The sequence below is a fragment of the Halichoeres trimaculatus genome, unplaced genomic scaffold (assembly GCF_033239565.1).
Source record: "Halichoeres trimaculatus isolate MK-OKI-2021-1 unplaced genomic scaffold, fHalTri1.1 fHalTri1_scaffold_2, whole genome shotgun sequence".
Classification (NCBI taxonomy): Eukaryota; Metazoa; Chordata; class Actinopteri; order Labriformes; family Labridae; genus Halichoeres; species Halichoeres trimaculatus.
The window spans coordinates 22980938-22999954 of record NW_027437180.1 but is presented as its reverse complement, the minus strand read 5'-3'; the positions used below and the strand labels follow the sequence as shown (position 1 = coordinate 22999954).

The following is a 19017-nucleotide window of genomic DNA, read 5'->3' as shown; positions in this document are numbered from 1 at the left end:
GTTTTAGCCTTGGCATGTCAGGTTAATGCTTCTCTGGAGCTTCTGTACTGTACTACTGTAATGTTAATTAAAGGCCTGAAAGCAAAACAGTCTCACAGTGCTGCCCTCTGGGGTTCAAATTGGCTGCAGGCTGATGTTAACAGATGCAAAAAAAAAAAAAACTCTATTCTTCTGCTAATGTAACTCTAACAACAGAGTACAAATGTGATGCCCCCAGTGAAGGTTGTGCATTTAATGGGAACATTTCAAATTGTTTTTATGTAATAACCGGATCCAATTATTAAAATGGAGCTTATTCAACTAGACTACTTCAACACCTGCCATGAATCCTGGCCAAAAATAAGGACTTCAAAGTGTAAATAGCATGGCGATAGACATACAACATGTTAAAGGTTGGTATGAATAACAGGTTATCACACATCTGAGTCACATAGGTACTATAACTCAAGCAGAATACTTTACTACTCCACTAAGAAGAACTTTTCAAATCAGTGTGATATCTAGATGTGATTGTGTTTTTTGTGTTCTTGTGTTTTGTTTTCCTGGCCCACTGCAAAGCAGATTTTCTTTCAGGGGATAATAAAGTTGAATTTGAAGTTGAAGTAGAAGCAGAAGTTGAAGAAGAGCAAACAGTTAGTGTGGTTTGTCTGTAAAACTTGATAAGAACATTTTCCAAATTCATTTCCAGAAAACAGAGGTGCACTTTTGACAACGTTGTAACATTACAGACTTCCTTGTTAATCTGTGCACAAGTGGACTCATCTTTGCTTTTCATAAACACTCCTCTATCGCCCTCTTGTGGCTAATTAGAGTAGTACGGCAGCACGGCCGTCAATTTGCTGTTTGTGTAAGCCCCCATACGACCCGCCCATAATCCCATACGCTATTGGTCAGCGCTTTCCAGAGAGGCACGCGATTGGACAGTACGAACTAAACGTCATACTCCCGGAAGACAATGTACACATGACAATGGGTGCTTCTCAAAGCTCCAAAGTTCCATCCACGCCTCCTCCACTCGCCTCCTCCACTTGCGTCTTAGTCCCGCCCACCAGAGATGCATGCCAGAGACACGAGGAAACGAAGAGAGGAGAGAGGAGACGAGGAGGTTCATTTTATGAGCATTGAGATGTCCTCTCCTCCGGAGCGTCACATGACGTCAGTCTTGGAGTGATGGCGGCGTCACAGCTGGATAAACCGGTCTGAACGCACGGGAGAAACTAAATTAAAGAAAATAATGTAAACAACAGGGCGCTCGACCACAGAAAATTCATATTCACTTTTAGATCAGTTTAACATGAATATGTTCATGAATGAAAAAAAAAAATGTCACGTTTTCCCAGGCCCAGAGTGATAGTTTTTAATTCTTATGTTGGGGCCACTTTGTGTTCATAAATAATGTATTTATTCTGCTATAAGCACTGCTTAGCGCACTGGTGGGACAGGAGGAGAGAGAAGTGGAGCTATCTGCAGCGCTGCCTTTCATCCATTACGCGCACGCAGAGGGACAGAGGTGAAACTGTTGCTGTATCAGCCAAAAATTGCATGATCTCACACCCATCACTGATAAAACAACAGTTTGCTACTGTATGACAATTGCGTGGTTATGTGTTATTTTTAAAGGCATTATTGAACTGGCTGGAGCAGTCAGCTGACCCGAAGCCTTTCAGTTGCACTTTCAGCCTGCATGTGTTGTCTGTTGTCCGGTCTCTGGGGCTCTTTCTAATTGTCTGTTTTCATCCTCGGTGAGAATGAATGTTGTAATCATCCAGGTAAATATCAAACATGTTGGAAAATTATCGGGGCGGCTCCGACGAGTCTGTGAGACGATCGTGGGGCTAAAGATTCATCTGTCAACTGCTCACACTAGAAGATAATCTTCGCCGAACGTCGGGGCTGATTTTAGTCTCCGACCAGATTTCTTCCCCGATTGTGGGGAGGACCGAATCTGGGTTAAATCGGGCGAGAATGCTGAAGTGCGAGCCCGGCTTTACACTTAAACAGCGTATCTTGCTCCGTGGTGCTCACGTTTCACACATGTGGACAGCTGACGCTTTGTGGCCGGCTCTGATACGTCACAAGGGGGCGTGTCTGTCAGTGAAAAGACTTCCGCGAAGCCTGCACTTGTGTTTCCTCGATTATGCCTCCTCCAGCTCAGTCTCCTCTCTCCTCTCTCCTCTCTCCTCCGAGCACATTTGGCGCTTTGGAATGTCCTCCAATATGGCTGCTCACAAAGTACTTCCGGTGTCGTGGAGGAGAGAGGAGATAGGAGACTGCATTTTGGCACATTGGGAAGCACCCACAATTGTATAAGTGTCCTCCGACCTGTCTCTCTAAACATAAAGCAGTAAGTATATCACATTGCATCGTACAAACTGTCTGTATAATACGCCTGAGACTTTTCATGGCAAAGAACAACGGTTTAAGGTCAAATTTTAATTCTAACTGCCTGCAGTAATGCCGACGTCTCCTGTCAAAACGCGAATCCCCCTCACGAGCTTTGGTCACCTCATCACAGAAGTCAAGGTAAGACCAGGATTTGGACTTTACATGCTTTTTATCCTGCAGGGGTTTGCTCTGATGCTGCCCTGGTTCACATGGAGATGGTTTCAGGCTCGATTCCCCTACTGGGCAGGTTTCTTTGTGTGAAGATTGCATGATCTCCGTCTGCATGCTTGAGTCAGTCTTCCTCCTACAGTCAAAAACATGCTCACTCGGTTGATGGTCACTCTAAGTAGTCCAAAGGGGTTAAAGTGCGCCCGGATGGTTGTCTGCCAGCGACCCCAAAAAATAAAATCTGTAATTGATTGGTAAATAAATAGATAAATATTTTTTGATGGATAATGAATTAGTGGAAGCTATCTAAAGTGGGATAAAATAGGAATGATCCGATTCGTTCATAGATATAAAAGTATATTTGTGTTTTGTTATAGGTATCTGTGTTTTCAGAATAATATTGGATACATTTGACAAATTTTATCTTGTCAAGCGAATGAGTATTATACCCCCTGTTATAAGTCTAAATTTGTTTTTATCATGTTATTGGAGCATTTTTTTTTCATAACTTGTTAACAATAACCTATTTAATTACATTACTTTATCTATTTGCTTTATTACTTTGATAATACTACACACTGAGTATGTCCCTGTCTAGAAATCTTACGATTCTACTCTTATATCCAAGTACTCAACCACATGTTGTAAATGGTTAAACATCATAATTCTGTTTAATGTAGGAAATGTAGGAGACTAGTCTCAGCATGGTACACATACTACTCCCACCTAATCTACTTTGGCTCTTCCAACTCCAAGACTCTCTTCTACACAATGAATAAACTCCTTCAACCCAGTAACATCTCCTTATCCTTCACGGTTGATAAATGCAATTAATTTCTGTCTTTTTTGAGACATTAAGACGATATATACAAGCCTCACCACTCTTCCCGGCATCCACACAGCCATCCCTGCCTCTCCTTGTCTTAACACCCAGCCACTGTCTCCCCTCACCCCCATAACTCCAGCCGAACTGTCTTCCACCTCTGCATGAAAAATTCATCATGTATTCTGGACCCATCCCAACCAACCTGGTTAAAAAAACTGTTACCCAGCCATTTCCCCACTCATGACAAAAATCATTTACTCCTCCTTTAAGCCTGTTCACTCCCCAATAATCTCAAACATGCAGCCATTACCCCTGTCCTGAAGAAACCTGGACTCCATCTCAATAATAAATGCAACTTCCAGCCCATCTCCAACCTCCCCAGTCAGAAATCCTGCAACGTGTTGTTGCTCTTCAGATCAACCCATCGTCGACCCACCTCACTATTAACATTTATTTTGAACCATTTCAATACAGCTTCCATCCCTAGCACAGCACAAAAACAGTACTAAAAGATACGACAAATCCAACCTCGTAATCATCGACCTAAGTCCCTCACCGATCTGGTTCAGAATTTCAGTCTCTCAGTCAATAATACAGCTTTATCTCCCACATCTCAAGTCCATAACCTTGGTATCATTTTTCATAGCAACCTTTCTTTTCATCACCATGTCACCCAGCTCACCAAAACAGCCTTTTTCCACCTTAGAAACATAGCCTGCCCCCATCCATTTCTCTCTTTCTCTGCCCCGGAAACACTTATGGAGAGCCATCTCCATAGCTGCTCCCTCCTGAAATTAACTTCCCACTCTGACCCATCAACTTTTAAATCACTGTTGAAAACTCATCTTTTTTTAAAGTTTGTGATTGTTCTGTTGTTGTTTTTCTATTTTGTCTGAAATGTGTGTTATTTTTCTTTGTTTCTTTTTAGTATTAATTTTAGTTTTGTACATCATCTTTAAGTCCTGAAAAGCCCTCTACAAATAAAATGTATTATTATTGTTATTATTATTATTACTATCTGTAAGATAATCTGTAAGATTTATTTCAAGAAACACTAAAGAGTTGGATTGTTTAATAAATTTATTCAAGAGCACTTGGTCATTTAAAAAATCAAAGAGCTTAGTTTCTCAAAGAAATACATCTGTTGACCAGATCAGATTAGAGTGCAAAATACCTGGATTAGTCGTACCTTTTATTTGATTTTCAATTCTAGAGCTCTGGCAGTTGCAAAACTGAATGTTGTATTGGACCCTTGTGAACAATATACAATATATAATAATACAATGATAGGTGATCTATTCCATAGGGCTGACATATTAGAAAATGATTATGTGCCAAACTGGGATGATGATGACTTTGTTAAAAGATACCTCGCTTCTTTTGCCTAGAACTAGATACACTCTAACATCCTTGCCATTGTGGACACTTGCCCTTAATGTGTTACACCTCTTTAAGAAGTTTCCAGCCACTTTCAACTAGTTTGCCCGGTTGAGATGTTGATTTGCAGTGTTGTCAGTATCAACGAGAGCACAGCTGCTGTTTTTACATCATTTTAAAATCCAGCTTTCAATCTCTTTTCACTCTTCAGTCAAGTGTGCGCTTTCAAGTTGTAGTCAAATATGTGGAAGGCTCGAGGGGCAAAAAGCTTTCCCTCTGCTAAAACCCATTTCAGTATAAACGAAAACTACTGAGCAGAGCAGCCTTGTCAGCACTCTGCATTTGCTTCTGGCAGGTTTCCTATAAGTCTCATGTTTACAACGGATAACAACCTCTTTCATGTGGATTTTAATATTCTGCAGTTTTTTCTCGTGCTTTATCAAGTGAGAAACAACATTAAAACTCAATTTAATTGAAGGTAAGGGTCTTGCACAGCCAAACCAGTTAATAATGTCAGTCTGTTTCAGTCCTAATGAGAGCTTGAAATGAAATCTGATCCTTCTTGTGGTTCTGCCAGAAGTATGACACAAGAGCACGGTTTGGTTTTGATTTTATATAACAAACAAAAGAACTCTGTGGATGCAGTTGTAATCAGGTTTGTTAACTTGGCAGAGGAGTCAGATTTTTTGTTTTGATCTGTCTGTCTTTGTGCCAAGTTCAGCTGGCAGTGTCTTGGCTGTCACTTCAAACTTGTTAAGACACGAGAATGAAACCAAGTATCTCAGTTAACTATGAGAGGAGAAGTGATTTTGTTGTCGCCTATCATGTCCAATTATGTCTTTTGGTATATACTGCTGAAGCCGCAAGAAGGATAACTTAAATTGTATCATAAAGGGTAAATGCAGCTTTGTGAGAGCAGAAATAAACTCTTAAATAATGTTTTTTAAACCAAACTTGTCAGTGTCACACCAATTAACATTTGTATGCTTTATAGAGGCCAAATTGTGTTAAGTCTTTAGAAACTAAGTTACCTCCACCACTGTTCGTTGCTAAGCTAGGATAATATTCGGATGAAGACTGCTATGTCTTTACTGTATTAAAGTTTGTAAAGTCTTCTTGAATCTCTCTCTACATGTTACTTTCTTTTCCCCAAAATGCTCAACTACTGTTAACAAATGGTGAGCGGATAGTAAACAAAAGCTCAAAAAGCATATCCTCTAAATGCATCTATTGTTGTTATTGAGACTAAGCAAAATATAAAACTACTTTTTGTACCATGAAAATGAAATTTTCCCACCAGGCTTTTGTGTATTTATTTGGCAGCAAGATTGGACATTTGGCAGCTGTGTTAAAAATGTTTGCTTCAAAAAAAATCTTCAAGAAGAGGATTAAAGCTTTAAGTTTTAACTACACAATCTAACCCTCAAGGCACAAACTGTGGGGAGTCTGTGCAGAAGAACCAAGTGCTGCCAGCAGTTCAGTTGATAAGGTGAACTTCCTGTTCATGAATAATCCAGGTTAATCTAATTCAACATAGTTTTTAATGTCACTTGCATGGCCACGAAACGATTTATCATCCCAGTTCTGCCTGCCAACAAACCTCTTCAAACTTGCTGAAGTATTTACTTCCTTGTTGAATACTATGCTTTGCTTTCTCAACTGTCACTGAGGTTTGCAAAGAAATGAATTGTTTTTTTCCACAGGGTTCATGCAAGAATGCAACAAGGCTCAATGGAGATAAATGTTCCTATTATTTAATGTTTCACTTTCATTATGAATGTGCATGGCTCTCATGTTATGTGATAGGGGTAGCGCCGGGTCAAACAGTCTGACTCCCTTGCCAAAGGCAAATTGTTTTACAGCTAGGCTTTTCATTCACTAATTACTAAGCCACCATGAAATAAACTTGTGTGAAAATTTTCTCGCATGACTTGAGTAGGATGTCAAATACCACAAGATGTAATGTGTACGACTTTAAACAAAAACAAATACTATTTCTGCTTCAGCTTCATCGCAGACACACCCAAAAACCTGCCAAAAGAACAAATTGGACAAACCAGTCCTGGCTTTGAATGGCAGTTAATTTTATCCTTCAGCTACTTGATAGCTAAAATCATCATTGGCAGGATGCAATAGGAAATGTATGTAACTGTTCAGTAGCGTTAAATGATGTGATAGAGGCTAAATGCGAGCTAACAAAATGGTAACAAGTGATCCGTGTCTTAGCTGGCACTGTTAGCTAGTGAGTAGCTCAATGCCAACATTGGCTGAAGCTAATGAGACATGAAATTTGTTGTTACATGATAAGCTGCCTTAAATGTAGTGACATCTGTCTATATGGTTTATGGAGCTCTCTACCTCTTGCTATAAGTGACTTTGACTCTCTTCTCACTTTTAAGACCTGCCTACAAACCAGCCTTTTTAGAAACACATGTCCATTGTGTAACACTCTTTTTTTTTATCAAATTTTTGAGTTATTGCACAGTTTTCTTTGATATCGAGTTCATTTTACTGATGTTGTCTTTGCAAGGTGACCTCGAGCATCTTGAAAGGCATCCATAGATAGCATTTTGTTATTTTCATTAAAAGACAGTGAAAGCTGTCCAAAAAAAGGAGACACTTTTCTTGAGTTGTACCCTGTCTACACCAATCTATCTGATGTGAAAAAACTTGACTTCTCAGGTCCTCCTACTAATGTGAGTGACCTTTGCTCCATTAAAAGTCCTTTGCCCTTAAGGTGAGCACTTAAAAATTCACCATCTAGACAGACGACTGCTCTTACAAGTAGCTGTCTGTTCCCACCATAGCTGGGAATCATACAAGATGGCCAAACCCACAAATTGCTTGCTGGATTGATCTTAACCTATGTTCACCTGATTAACAAGCTGCAACTAATGACAGAAAAGTTTGATATTAATGTTTGTAAATTAAGATTTTTATGGTTTTAGACTATACAAAAAAGAAAGATATTTCAAGAGTTTGTGTTTAGCTCTCAAAAAGCTGTTTTTCCCATTATTATTTTTTGCTTTTAAGATTCAAATGATATCAAACAGTGACTTTCTACATCACAGAGAATGTTGCTTAACGCTCCCTATGTCCTGATTACAGGCATTTTTTTTTGTCATTTCTGTTTTGTGGTCAACTGTTTTTTCTTTCGTTTTCACATGTGGTTTATTGCTCTTGCTTACTGCTCTCCCATGTGCCTTTTGTGTCATAACTGTGCATGGAGTTCATTTGAAATTATATGTTTGTTCAAAAAAGACATATTCCTCAATACTTTGCATTTAATTCAGTTTTAATGTAAGGAGAAACAGAAAGTGCTTCGACTGCAGCACTTCCCCTTCATGTAGCTGTGGTGTTTTTTTTGTGTTTCAGAAGCAGCTGTTTGGTATTGAAGCGCCGACTTCTGTGGAACTGACGGGCTTAAGGAAATACTTAAATAGCTACACACTGCAAGGCCGCCGAAATGTGAGTTTGCATTGTGAAAACATTGATAAGGCTTTTACATGTTAAGCCCTCCGGCAGAAAATGACGCTTCTTTTCTCTTTCAGTGTGTGTTGGCCACTTATGGGGCCTTTGCTGTGGCAGCAGCTGCCTACTTCTTGCACAGACAAAACAAAAAAGAGCAGACATCCAGCTCCACGGCCTGAATATGGAAGGAAATCTACATGACCCTACCTGTACTCTGTTAATAAATTCTATTTAAATGCACATTGCTGTCTGGTTATCATTCGGTGTCCTTGTAGTTACCATGACATCAGAAAGTGTGACTGAGTATTTGTGTGCAGTGAACCAGTTTCTCCTCAAGGGGTCAACGTGCAGCTGAAGACACTAAACCAAAATCATATTTTTATTTTTGCTTGTTCAGTATATTGATGTTGTATTTTGTTCCAACATGAAATCCTCATTTCATATCAACTTAATTATGAGGATCTAAATGATCTCAAAATACAAGACTGGTGTAGGATGAGCAGAAGTTTGACAGTTCACACATTTTCAGGGCTTTGGAGCAGCAGGTTCTCAAACGTAAAGATTTATCTGAGAAAGCAAAAGAAAGCATGTTGGAGCTTGTCGATGATGAATTTGAAAGTTTGTTAAACATATTACTTTTTTTTCTCTCAAAGTAGCTTAAAATTTTTGCAGTATAATTAATAATTAAAGTGAAAATGTCTGATTTCTGTTTCTGTCACTGAGGCATCAACTGTGGCTTTAAAGCAGCAATTGGAGTTAGTGGTTGAACTTAAAACAGTTTTCAATTTATGGAATTTATTGTGCCAAAGACTTTTCAAATATTTCATTTCCATTTTCTGCGTGTGTGTGTGTGTTTGTGTGTGTGTGTGTGTGTGTGTGTGTGTGTGTGTGTGTGTGTGCGTGCGTGCAGAAACACCAGTAATCTTGGGTCCTAGAAAAAAAACAATCTCATTGGGGCTTGTATTGTTAAAAAAAGGAATAATTTCTCGTCCTTTATTGAGTTTTAATAGATAGATAGATACTAGTTGTTGTGAAGCCTTGTTGACCTCCTTTAACAGAGTAAAGATCAAAGGCTATCATCAAAATGATAATGACACTATAATGAGTTAGTAATAGGTTATAATACTCAACAGTTTACTGCTATATTGTACCCATCATTTTTTGTTTCACATTCATTCTGACTAGAATCAAAAATATTCCATAATATTGAATTCAAATGTATCCATATATTATCATACATATATTAATTCAACTTCTAATTCTTTTTACTTTTTTCAGCTTTTACAGTGACACAAAATACGCGATACATTTTAGAACCCCGAAAAAGATCACATGCTTCAATAACTTGTAAACCACAACACACACACACACACACACACACACACACACACACACACACACACACACACACACACACACACACACACACTTTCAAAAACGCTCTGCTTGTACATCACGTGACTTCTTGTAATGCAGCTGAGCTCTTGCAGAGCCAGGGACTGCTGAGTTAGGACCGCAAATATGGGACCGCAATTTTAAGAACCACATAAATTGATGCAGTTTAGCATCAAGTGGGGGGAAGGAGTAAAAAGCAGCAACACTAACTCTCACTGAGTCTTATTGTCGCAGAAACATTGATTGAAAAGGTTCCAGAAACGCACCCCTGATACTGCAGCCTCCAGTTTTTTTCTGTTGACAAAGTGAAAGCGAAAGCTATGTTATTTTAACCACTCCTACGTGTCACCTTTATTTGTGCCATGGTGCAGATAGTGCAGATGCAGGCTACACGCAGCACAAACAGTTGTCTGTCTGTCAACCCACATTGGCCAAGAGCGCATGAAATGTTGCGGTTATCTAGAAGTCTTAGGCCCCGCCCTGCTATAATCTAAATCGAAAGTAAAGATGGTTTTGCGAAAGATGTGCAGAAATCCTCAGCTGTGTGGACTCCCCAGGCTCTGACTCGGAGATTCAGCCGGTAAGTTAGATATGTCTTTAATTAATTCATAATTAATGCGCTTCAAAAGTTTCGTGCACTAATAATGGGTGCTTCTTGGTTAGCTTAAATTCAACAGGTGGGCAGCAATAACTTGAACGGGTAAAGACAAAAATTTACCTGAATTATAAAATCTTAAGTGAAGATTCAACTACGTGTTAAGAAAAAAAAAAACGATTTTCGGTATTCCTTTTTCATTCAGAAAGTTCTAACCAACTCGTTCAGCCACTTAACTTTTTTACACTAAATATTTTTTAAAATGTTAAATTAGCACGTTACGTTGTTTAATGTGCAATAGAGTTAAAATAAGTATCTTATTTTGAAAAAAACACATAAAATAATTTAAAGGGCCCTTGTATATTTGTTTATTTTACATTTTCAAGAGATTTTTCTTTTTTATGAAATGATCGAGGTGTCCAGTCCATCAGTGTTTAGGAGTACTTTATTTTTGGGTTGATTTTGTCTCACATATGTATAAACCAGAGCGGATGAGCTCCAAGTGCTGCTGCTCAGATTTAATTTTTGGGTGTTTACATCTACTCTGTGTCAACAGCACTGGAGTCACAGCCCCTTCTCAGACCTGTTGTTCTGCACAGCTGGAAAATAAAATATTGTCGTCCCCCCCCCCCCCCCCCCCCCCCCCCCCCCCCCCAAAAAAAAAAAGAAAAAAAAAAAGTTATGTGTGTAACCCTGCAGATTGAGTTTTTTTTTTCAGGTGTGTGGCAAAAAAGAAGTGATAAAAAAAGAACAGTGAGACTGTGAGCATTACTTGTGATATGTTCAGATATAAATCAGGATGAAAAATGAAGTGAAGTCCATACATTAATTATACAACAACATGATAATCTCATTTTCAAAAGTGAAAACTTTATGAGAAGAGTTTTTAACAAGCAAATACAATGGACCTTTGTCTTTGTCACAGAGTTACACAAACCTTAAGTAAATCCTCTTTGTCATAGTTTTTTTTTTTTTCTTAAAGTGATAGATCACAGTCCTGTGAGAGCGGTGGTTATCTCATTTCAGCAGCAACATTTTTTACCAGCATAACATCTGGTAGACTAGTTAAACAGCCCCCTGCTTCAGAGATAAGACACCAAACCAGTTTATAACATTTTCTGTTATTTTTTTCTGTGCTAAAAGAAAAAGAATGAGGTGGATCTTTACTTAAATGTCTTTTTTTTTAGTAAGTTTAACTTTGTTATAATTATTTGCACTCTGCACAATGCAATAATAATGTATGAGTATTTTAAAAACCTTAAATTTCTTAAGGTTAGATTTTATTCTTATGTGAAGGCATTAAGTTTGAAGTCTCCTTCATTATCCTGGGATCCCTTTTTGATTTTGCTCTGGAGAGTATTGTAATAAATTTCATTCTATTTTTTAAGCCAAGCTACTCTTAGTGCAAACATACATGTTGGAACATTTTAACACAAAGTAACTAAATCGATAGAAATCCACCTTTCTGCTGTCTCCCTTTTTCCTCTGTGGCCTGAGAATGAGAAAGTGAAAGCTTTCATCTCACAATTAGGTTGTATCCGCCCCTTACCAGTAATGCACATTTTATTGTCAGTCACTTGACTCTTTATTCTGCTTTTCTACACATGCGAGCACACACACACACACACACACACACACACACACACACACACACACACACACACACACACACACACACACACAAATGCACAAAGAAAAACATTCACACAAGTTGATATGTTGCAACAGTGAGCAGTTAAGTCAGAAACCAGAAACTGATAACAATGAAAGGGTTTCTTTAGAGTAAAATCTGTGCCTCACCAAATACACAATAGAAAATGATAAGATATAATGTATTAGACTACCATCAGTTGTAATCATAATAAGTAGTTTTTATTATATAATTATGCTTTAATGAATCTGTTTTGATTATCTCTTTGATTTATGATCGATCTTGCAGGTTAGGAACAAGGAAGCTTGCATACATTTTCAGCATTCTTAGTCTGATCACATTGCTGAAGAATTTTTGATGTTTTAGCATTTTGCTTGAAATCATATTTTTTCCATTGTTAAATCTATTGACTGTGGACAGCCAGCAGGCTTTGAACTCCGCAAATTGTGGGATGAGAAGCCTGAAGAGCGCCTCCATCAGTGCTGACATACTGCACTAGTGCAGGCAAGAGCAGGAAACAGACAGTATGCAGCAACTTAAAAGTGACTTTCAGCTAATTTTCCCTAATGTTTGGCTCACTGGTAGTTTCATTGTGCACCACTCACTTCCTGCAGAACCAAAAAACCCAGACTGACTCATTTAACCATCAGGATGATTAGCAGCTTGCTTGTTGATTACTGCGGCAGCAGTGGCGCAGTCCAATGGTACAATGGGACTTGGCTTGGGGTACTGAAAGATCGCCGATCCCAGTGTGGGCCAAGTTTGGAAATTGGGCTGGTAGCTGAAAAGGTGCTAGTTCATTTCCTGAGCACTGCTGAGGTGCCCTTGTGCAAGGCACCTGATCCCCAACTGCCTGGGTCGATGGTCTGATGGCAGCTCTGACTTCCTATTATTTGACAACAAAAGGGTGATGGCTTCTCCATGAGTTATCAAACATGCTCATTAATCAAAGGAGGGAGATGCATTCACACTTGCACTATGGCACAACCTCATATATATATTGGGAGCAGTAACTTTTGGATGTTACAATAATTAGCTTTTTGTCGACAAGTTTGTCATGTAAACACAAAGATGATAACTGTTGATTGGTTTTTGATGATACGATGATGACTCCTAACTGTCTGTATTTATCTTTCTGTGTTCCAGTTGATCAAAAGACCTCCAGACAACTGAGCTGCCCCAGCCTCTAAAACACTGTGGTGTTTTCAAAATGGAGTCTTAGAAAGGACTGTCCTGCTGATGACTGACCAGAGAGGACTCAGTGATGGAGGATCTGCCAGTGAAGGGCAGAGGAAATGGTTCAACAAGCAGTCAAGGAAAAGATTCTCTTTTGTAGGATGGTCAAAGACAATCTTGATAAATCTGTAGTTCAGAGCCAGAAACAGAAACAAGCTGCTGAGAGCCAAGATCAGCAACCCGAGGAACCCACAGGACCTGAATGGAAAAAGAGCCCAGAGAGGGATAAACCAGACACTCAAGAGCCAGCAGAGGAGTGGCTTGATTTACTGCACCAGAACAAATTCAGCTTCGAGGAAGAAGGTGACACCTGGCGCCAGGTAGAGTACTCGCAGTTAGTCAAGTGACTCACAGTCTATGGAGCTAACGACTCTAGGATGTCGGTTTGGACAGATGGCTAGGAAATGATTAAGAAAGAAATCAAACACAGGGATTGGATTCAGCCAATGTTACAACCAGTTGTGGAAGAAAAAAAAGGTAGCACTGAATTAAAAAATGTGCGAAATGAAAGTAACAAAGTTTCAAAATATACTTTAGGTAGCTAAAGAACCATTTCACATTGTCCATTCCATCAAATTCTTATGCAAGCAAAAAACATTTATGCATAACTTAATCCTATCCTATTATCATATATTTCGACATGTAAGGGTAATGTTTAGGAAACTGGTGCCTATTTAAAAGTAGTTCTGAAAGAGTGAGCAGGACCTAAACACAATCTGTACTCACTAACTGTATGTAGTTCAAGACTTTAGACACCATAGACAGAAACTAACGTCTTTAACACAGAATGTTTCCATCTTTAAACCATCACAGCGGCAGTAGACAGAGATGAAATCTAATAAATCCTTCATGTTGATTTATTTGATAGGATTTGTGTGTTCAGGTTTTTCCTGGTGCCACTTTTACTGTGGTGCAATTAATGTAGTATTGATGTGAAAATACATGAAAAAATTTATTACAATTATTACATTACAACAGCATTTGAAATGTTCCATTGATGATGATGATAATAATAATAATAATAATAATAATAATAATAATAATAATAATAATAATAATAATAATACACGTGTTAGTATCAGTACAGGAACAAATGTATAAAAAATACAGAAAAGATATACTGCTATGCAGATTTGAATTTACTTGTTCAAAACAGCACTACAACCAACAAAAACTATTAATAAATGATTAATCAATTACATAATTATAAATTCTTCTATTTGTTAGAAGAAGACGATATGGAAAAAAATCACCAGTATGTGTGATGGTAACATTAATGTTAAAACATTAAAGTTGTTTCTTAAACAAATCCTCATATGAAACTTTTACACAGATAATACAACAGGTTAGATTTAATAAATGCTCCAACAGAAACATATAAATGTTGTAAAGTTACATTAAATTTGTGATTGAAACGTATCTTTCGGCTACAGCTGCCTGTAAAATTTATTTGGAGGGTTGTCACAGGGTTTCTGATTGCACTTTCAATCTTATGTCAAACATACCGTTAAAAACTATAACTCACAAGTTCTGTGCTGTTTTTCATCAGTACCGGCAAGTCTTCTATCAGGATGCACATATCCTGTTATTGGAAAGATTTGCATTCAGACCTTTCTGCCAGAGAGCCCCAAGGAAAGCCTCAGGTGTTGTAGTATACAAAGTGATAAAGTGCAGGGAGCAGATCGAGGTGCAAATTATGTCAAAACCACAAAACGTACTTTTAGGACACTGCTGCCCCACTCTAGCTGGAAACTAAAGATTATTTTAGCTCAAAATGTGATATTCCCCTACACCTTTATCAAAGTGAAATCTTCTGAAAACATCTGGCTTTAGTTGTGAAAATATCAAAGTTTATTTAGGTTTAGCCACTGCCAAACTCAGATGGGAAAAAAGATCAAGAGTAGGGTTTTATTTAGCTTTAATGTTGACTTTTTTTTGTAGAACAGCTGTGTCCTGTTTGAAAGAAAAAGAGCTGTCTGGCAGCAAACCAGGTCAACAAAAGCACCCTTATGATGTAGTCAGAGAGGCAATGTCCAAGGCTAAGAATCCAGATCATTATCTGTGTGTATTTAGATAAAGAGCCTGTGAAAACTGTGGTTTTATGTCTTTGTTAACCTTAATCGCACAGTCTAACAAGTTTTCACTCAGTGCATATCACAGACAGTTCTTCTATTTCTTCATTTTCATTTTCACTTTTCAGCCATTTTCTGGTGCTGCAAACTTGCCCACACACCTCCGTCCATTCAGCAGCGCAGCAGAGTACAAACTAGTGAAGCACACCTACCACCAGCTTCAACACAGTGGATACTACTGGGGATCAATGACCATGGAAATAGCCCACAATATACTCACAGCAGCACCCCTTGGCACCTTCCTCATCAGGTAAGGTTCTATTTAAAAGTCTAAGAGCTGATATATGTGCAACTTTTAACCAAGTTCTTGCCTGCAGAAAGCTATTGTCACCTAAATTGAACTTATTTTGAAAAATAAAGTGTATTTATTTATATTCAGTCAGCGATGCCTTTGGAAGTTGCTATTCTTTGGATTTGCGGTTCCTTTATAATATTTAAAGAATAAGGATGACTTGCAAACATTAGGTCTTTTTGTGACATCCTGTTTTCATGCAAAGCTGAGGCTGATGAGACACATTCACTGTATGAATAATGAACTCTACCTCTGTCTCATCTCCCGTTGGTTTGTGGCCTGCCTTTTTTGGCAGATTATTGATGCTTCTGTGGACTGCCAAACTCTCCAAGAGGTCTAATTCTAACATGACAATGTCACTGATGGGAATCTCAAAGCAGAACTGAAACTCATGCGCCTCATAACCACAAATCTCAGAAATATAAAACCAGTTCCCTGTTCAAACAGATTGTTGAGCAGTGGAACTGGTGAAATGGGAGGGTTGGTATATGCCATGCCTACATGGTTTTCATGAATGGGAAAAAAACAATACAGACTAAAAATGATTTTGCACCAGGCTTGAAATATGTAGTTCTACTGGAAAGGTGTAACACTATGGGTCTTAATGGGGATTGACTCAGTTTTGGGGCCAGCTTACTAGGGGCCACCTTAGGTACTGCAGTTACTGGCACTTCCTCACTGGCTTATCAGCACCAGAGGTTGCTGCTTGAGTACAATTGGTGTGTTTGGACCTTTGATAAGGTCATTTTTGTTTCACTTGCCCCTTTCTCTTTCCTTACAACTCATTATTCAGTTTCAAATATTTTTTGCCACAAATGGGACAGCAATTAGTACTTATTGTTATTCTGTAGTTGTCTTCATAAAAGCATTCTGTAAAACATTTAACTAAATAAACAGGCACTAACAGACTTTTTGCTGTGGTTTTGCTGCAGGGATAGTGGCCAGTCAGATGTTTTCTTCACTCTGAGCTACCAAAGTGATGATGGGCCAACCAGTGTCCGGGTCCAGCTGAACAATCTGCTCTTCAGTCTGCATGGCAGCCACAGGACTTTCCCCTCACTTTTTGCTCTGCTCACATATTACACAGGTTCATCCTGTAAACTCACAATACCCTATCGTCGGCAGCGTCCTGAGCGACTGAAAGAGATGTGTCGAAGAGCTCTCATCCGCGCATGTGGAGCCGAGAATTTGAGCACCTTACCTGGACTAAGCAGTCGAGACAGAGACTATGTTCGTGCATATCCTCACTGTATATAGTGATGCACTGAAAGTCACTTTCAAGATTTTGGTTATTTTATATTTGGTATTAAAGTAGTTTTGTGTTTTTTGATTTTGTATTTGTTAAAGAGTTAATAATTATTCATAGTAAATACATAATTACCAGCATAAAACATACAACCGAAATAATAAAGAACACCTGTGGTACATGATATCATTCTCTTTTATCATTGACATACTATAGAGACATCCAACCGTCCCACAATCCAACATTCATGTAAGCTGCTTGAACTTTGTCTTTATCCTCATGTGTCTGTTTTTCACATCAAAATGAATGTAAAATATGCTGCTTAAATCTGCATAAATCAATGTTCGACCTTAAGGTGACAAAACAACAGAAATGTTATAAAGTTAGGGCTGAAATATTAGATTTTTTTGACTTTGAGAAAAATGTGTTTTGTTTTCTGTCTTTAAAGGCTTCATGTTTTTGTGTTTCAACCTGTTTTTCTTGCTGTGATCACTGGTGAAAACAAAGTGTTTACTAGGTGAATTATGTCACTCACCAGGAGAACGACAGGTAGTCTTCTGGGTGAGTTGTAAAATTTTTTATTGGAATGAGTGTAAATAGCCAGCCTAGTATGTAATCCAACAATCTGCATGTCTCTCAAGAATTTTTCCATTAAGATAGTACCTGAAAGATAAGCAGCTGGAGTTCACACTTTGAAGTTGTAGTCACCATTAGTTTAGTTTGTGTGACAGGATGTTTAACTTTTACCCACTGGACAGATTTTCTGTAGCCCACTTTTTTCCTGCTGCTTGACCACCAATAGGAAGAGAAAATATCAAGCTTAAGGTATTTACAGTACTCTACAAGCTGTAGAGACTTCATTCCCTTGTTAGCAGTTTTGATTAATGCAGATTTAAATTTCCACTATGACTTGAAATCACTTGACATGTAGTATAGCCAGCTCAGTTAAATTATGTATAGGAAAGTGTGATGCTTTTTCAAAGATTTTAATAAAGTCAAACTGTTATTCTTTAAGACGTTCTGTAATTTTTTTAAGCCCCATGGCTGAACAAGTGGCTTAACAAATAGGCCCAGCATAACCAGGTTCTTAATGGTCTTTTAGTATTAATACATGTCTATTTTTGGCTTGTTTTATCTTTCAAAACCCAGTTACAAAGAACTCACATCAACGACTTAAAAAAAAGGAATGCAGGTAGTGTCAGATATGTAGGACCTAATTTGTTAATGATTCACTCCCCGCATATTGTGTTAGTATAAATTAGCGATTCAGAGTTGTTTTCTGTACCTAGCTGAAAAAAGTTGGATTTTGCAGTAAAAAAAAAAGGCTTTCGAACCATAGACTATATAATACATAGATACAACCTAAATGATGTCACCCATTGGTTTCTGAAGCAGAAAGTATATCTTTTCTTGTGCTATTGCAAACCTAACTGGAGTGGACACTCTATGAACTGCAGCTGTATGCAGTCAGCTTCATTTCTCATGGACAGAGGTTGGTCATTTTTTCTATTTTTCACTTGTGTGCTATTGAGCTAATATACGTGTTCCAGAGCTATTTATTTTTTTAGATACTTTTTGTAACTCTGTACTTCTTCTTCACATATTATTTTGGAACAAAGGTGTGGATTCGAGGCCTACACTTTTTATGGAGTTCTAAAATTCAAACTGACTGTATGGATCATACTTAAATCAGCCAGTTTATTTGAAACCATGCTCTTTAGATTAAAAGACATGATAAACCAAACAACTATCAGCCATTCTAATCAAATATTACAGCTGAACCAGAGCCCTCCACACTGTTTGGCTTTTTTATGAAGTACCAGTTGTGTATCATGTGTTCTATTTCCTGTCCTAAATCTGACTGGCAGTGGCCCCTTTAGTCTAAATTAGCCCTGCACAAGGGAGCCACACACACACACACACACACACACACACACACACACACACACACACACACACACACACACACACACTTGTGCTGCCCTCAAATTATCTCTGTCTAATTAACCTTTAAAATGTTGACGTAACATCATCACCTCAGTGACACACATAGAAGCAAGAACAGCTTTTTTTTAATCTGATAGTTTTACAAAACTCAAATTCTGGTTTAAAACTTGGTGAATTTATTTGACAGCAAAAGCAAAATCATTTTGTTAAACAAATAAAAATCGAAAGAAACACTGTAAATCGTCAAACTACATTTGATGTCTTATGTGAAGTGTCTCATGGGTCTGCGCGATCCC

At 38.2% G+C, this 19017-nt stretch overlaps 1 protein-coding gene and 1 long non-coding RNA gene across 2 annotated transcripts; both read left to right on the top strand.

The window, feature by feature from the left end:
* Nucleotides 1-2296: 2296 nt before the first annotated feature.
* LOC141787138 (uncharacterized) lies at nt 2297-8462 on the top strand. The gene is made up of 4 exons (XR_012598037.1): nt 2297-2344; nt 2453-2523; nt 8132-8224; nt 8308-8462. It is a non-coding gene; the product is annotated as an uncharacterized LOC141787138 (long non-coding RNA).
* A 4557-nt stretch (nt 8463-13019) lies between these two features.
* socs1b (suppressor of cytokine signaling 1b) lies at nt 13020-17707 on the top strand. Its single transcript, XM_074698289.1, has 3 exons — nt 13020-13424; nt 15305-15486; nt 16461-17707. The coding sequence occupies exons 1-3, from the start codon at nt 13164-13166 to the stop codon at nt 16783-16785; spliced, it is 768 nt and encodes a 255-aa protein (XP_074554390.1). The 5' UTR covers nt 13020-13163; the 3' UTR covers nt 16786-17707.
* The last annotated feature ends 1310 nt before the right edge of the window (nt 17708-19017 follow it).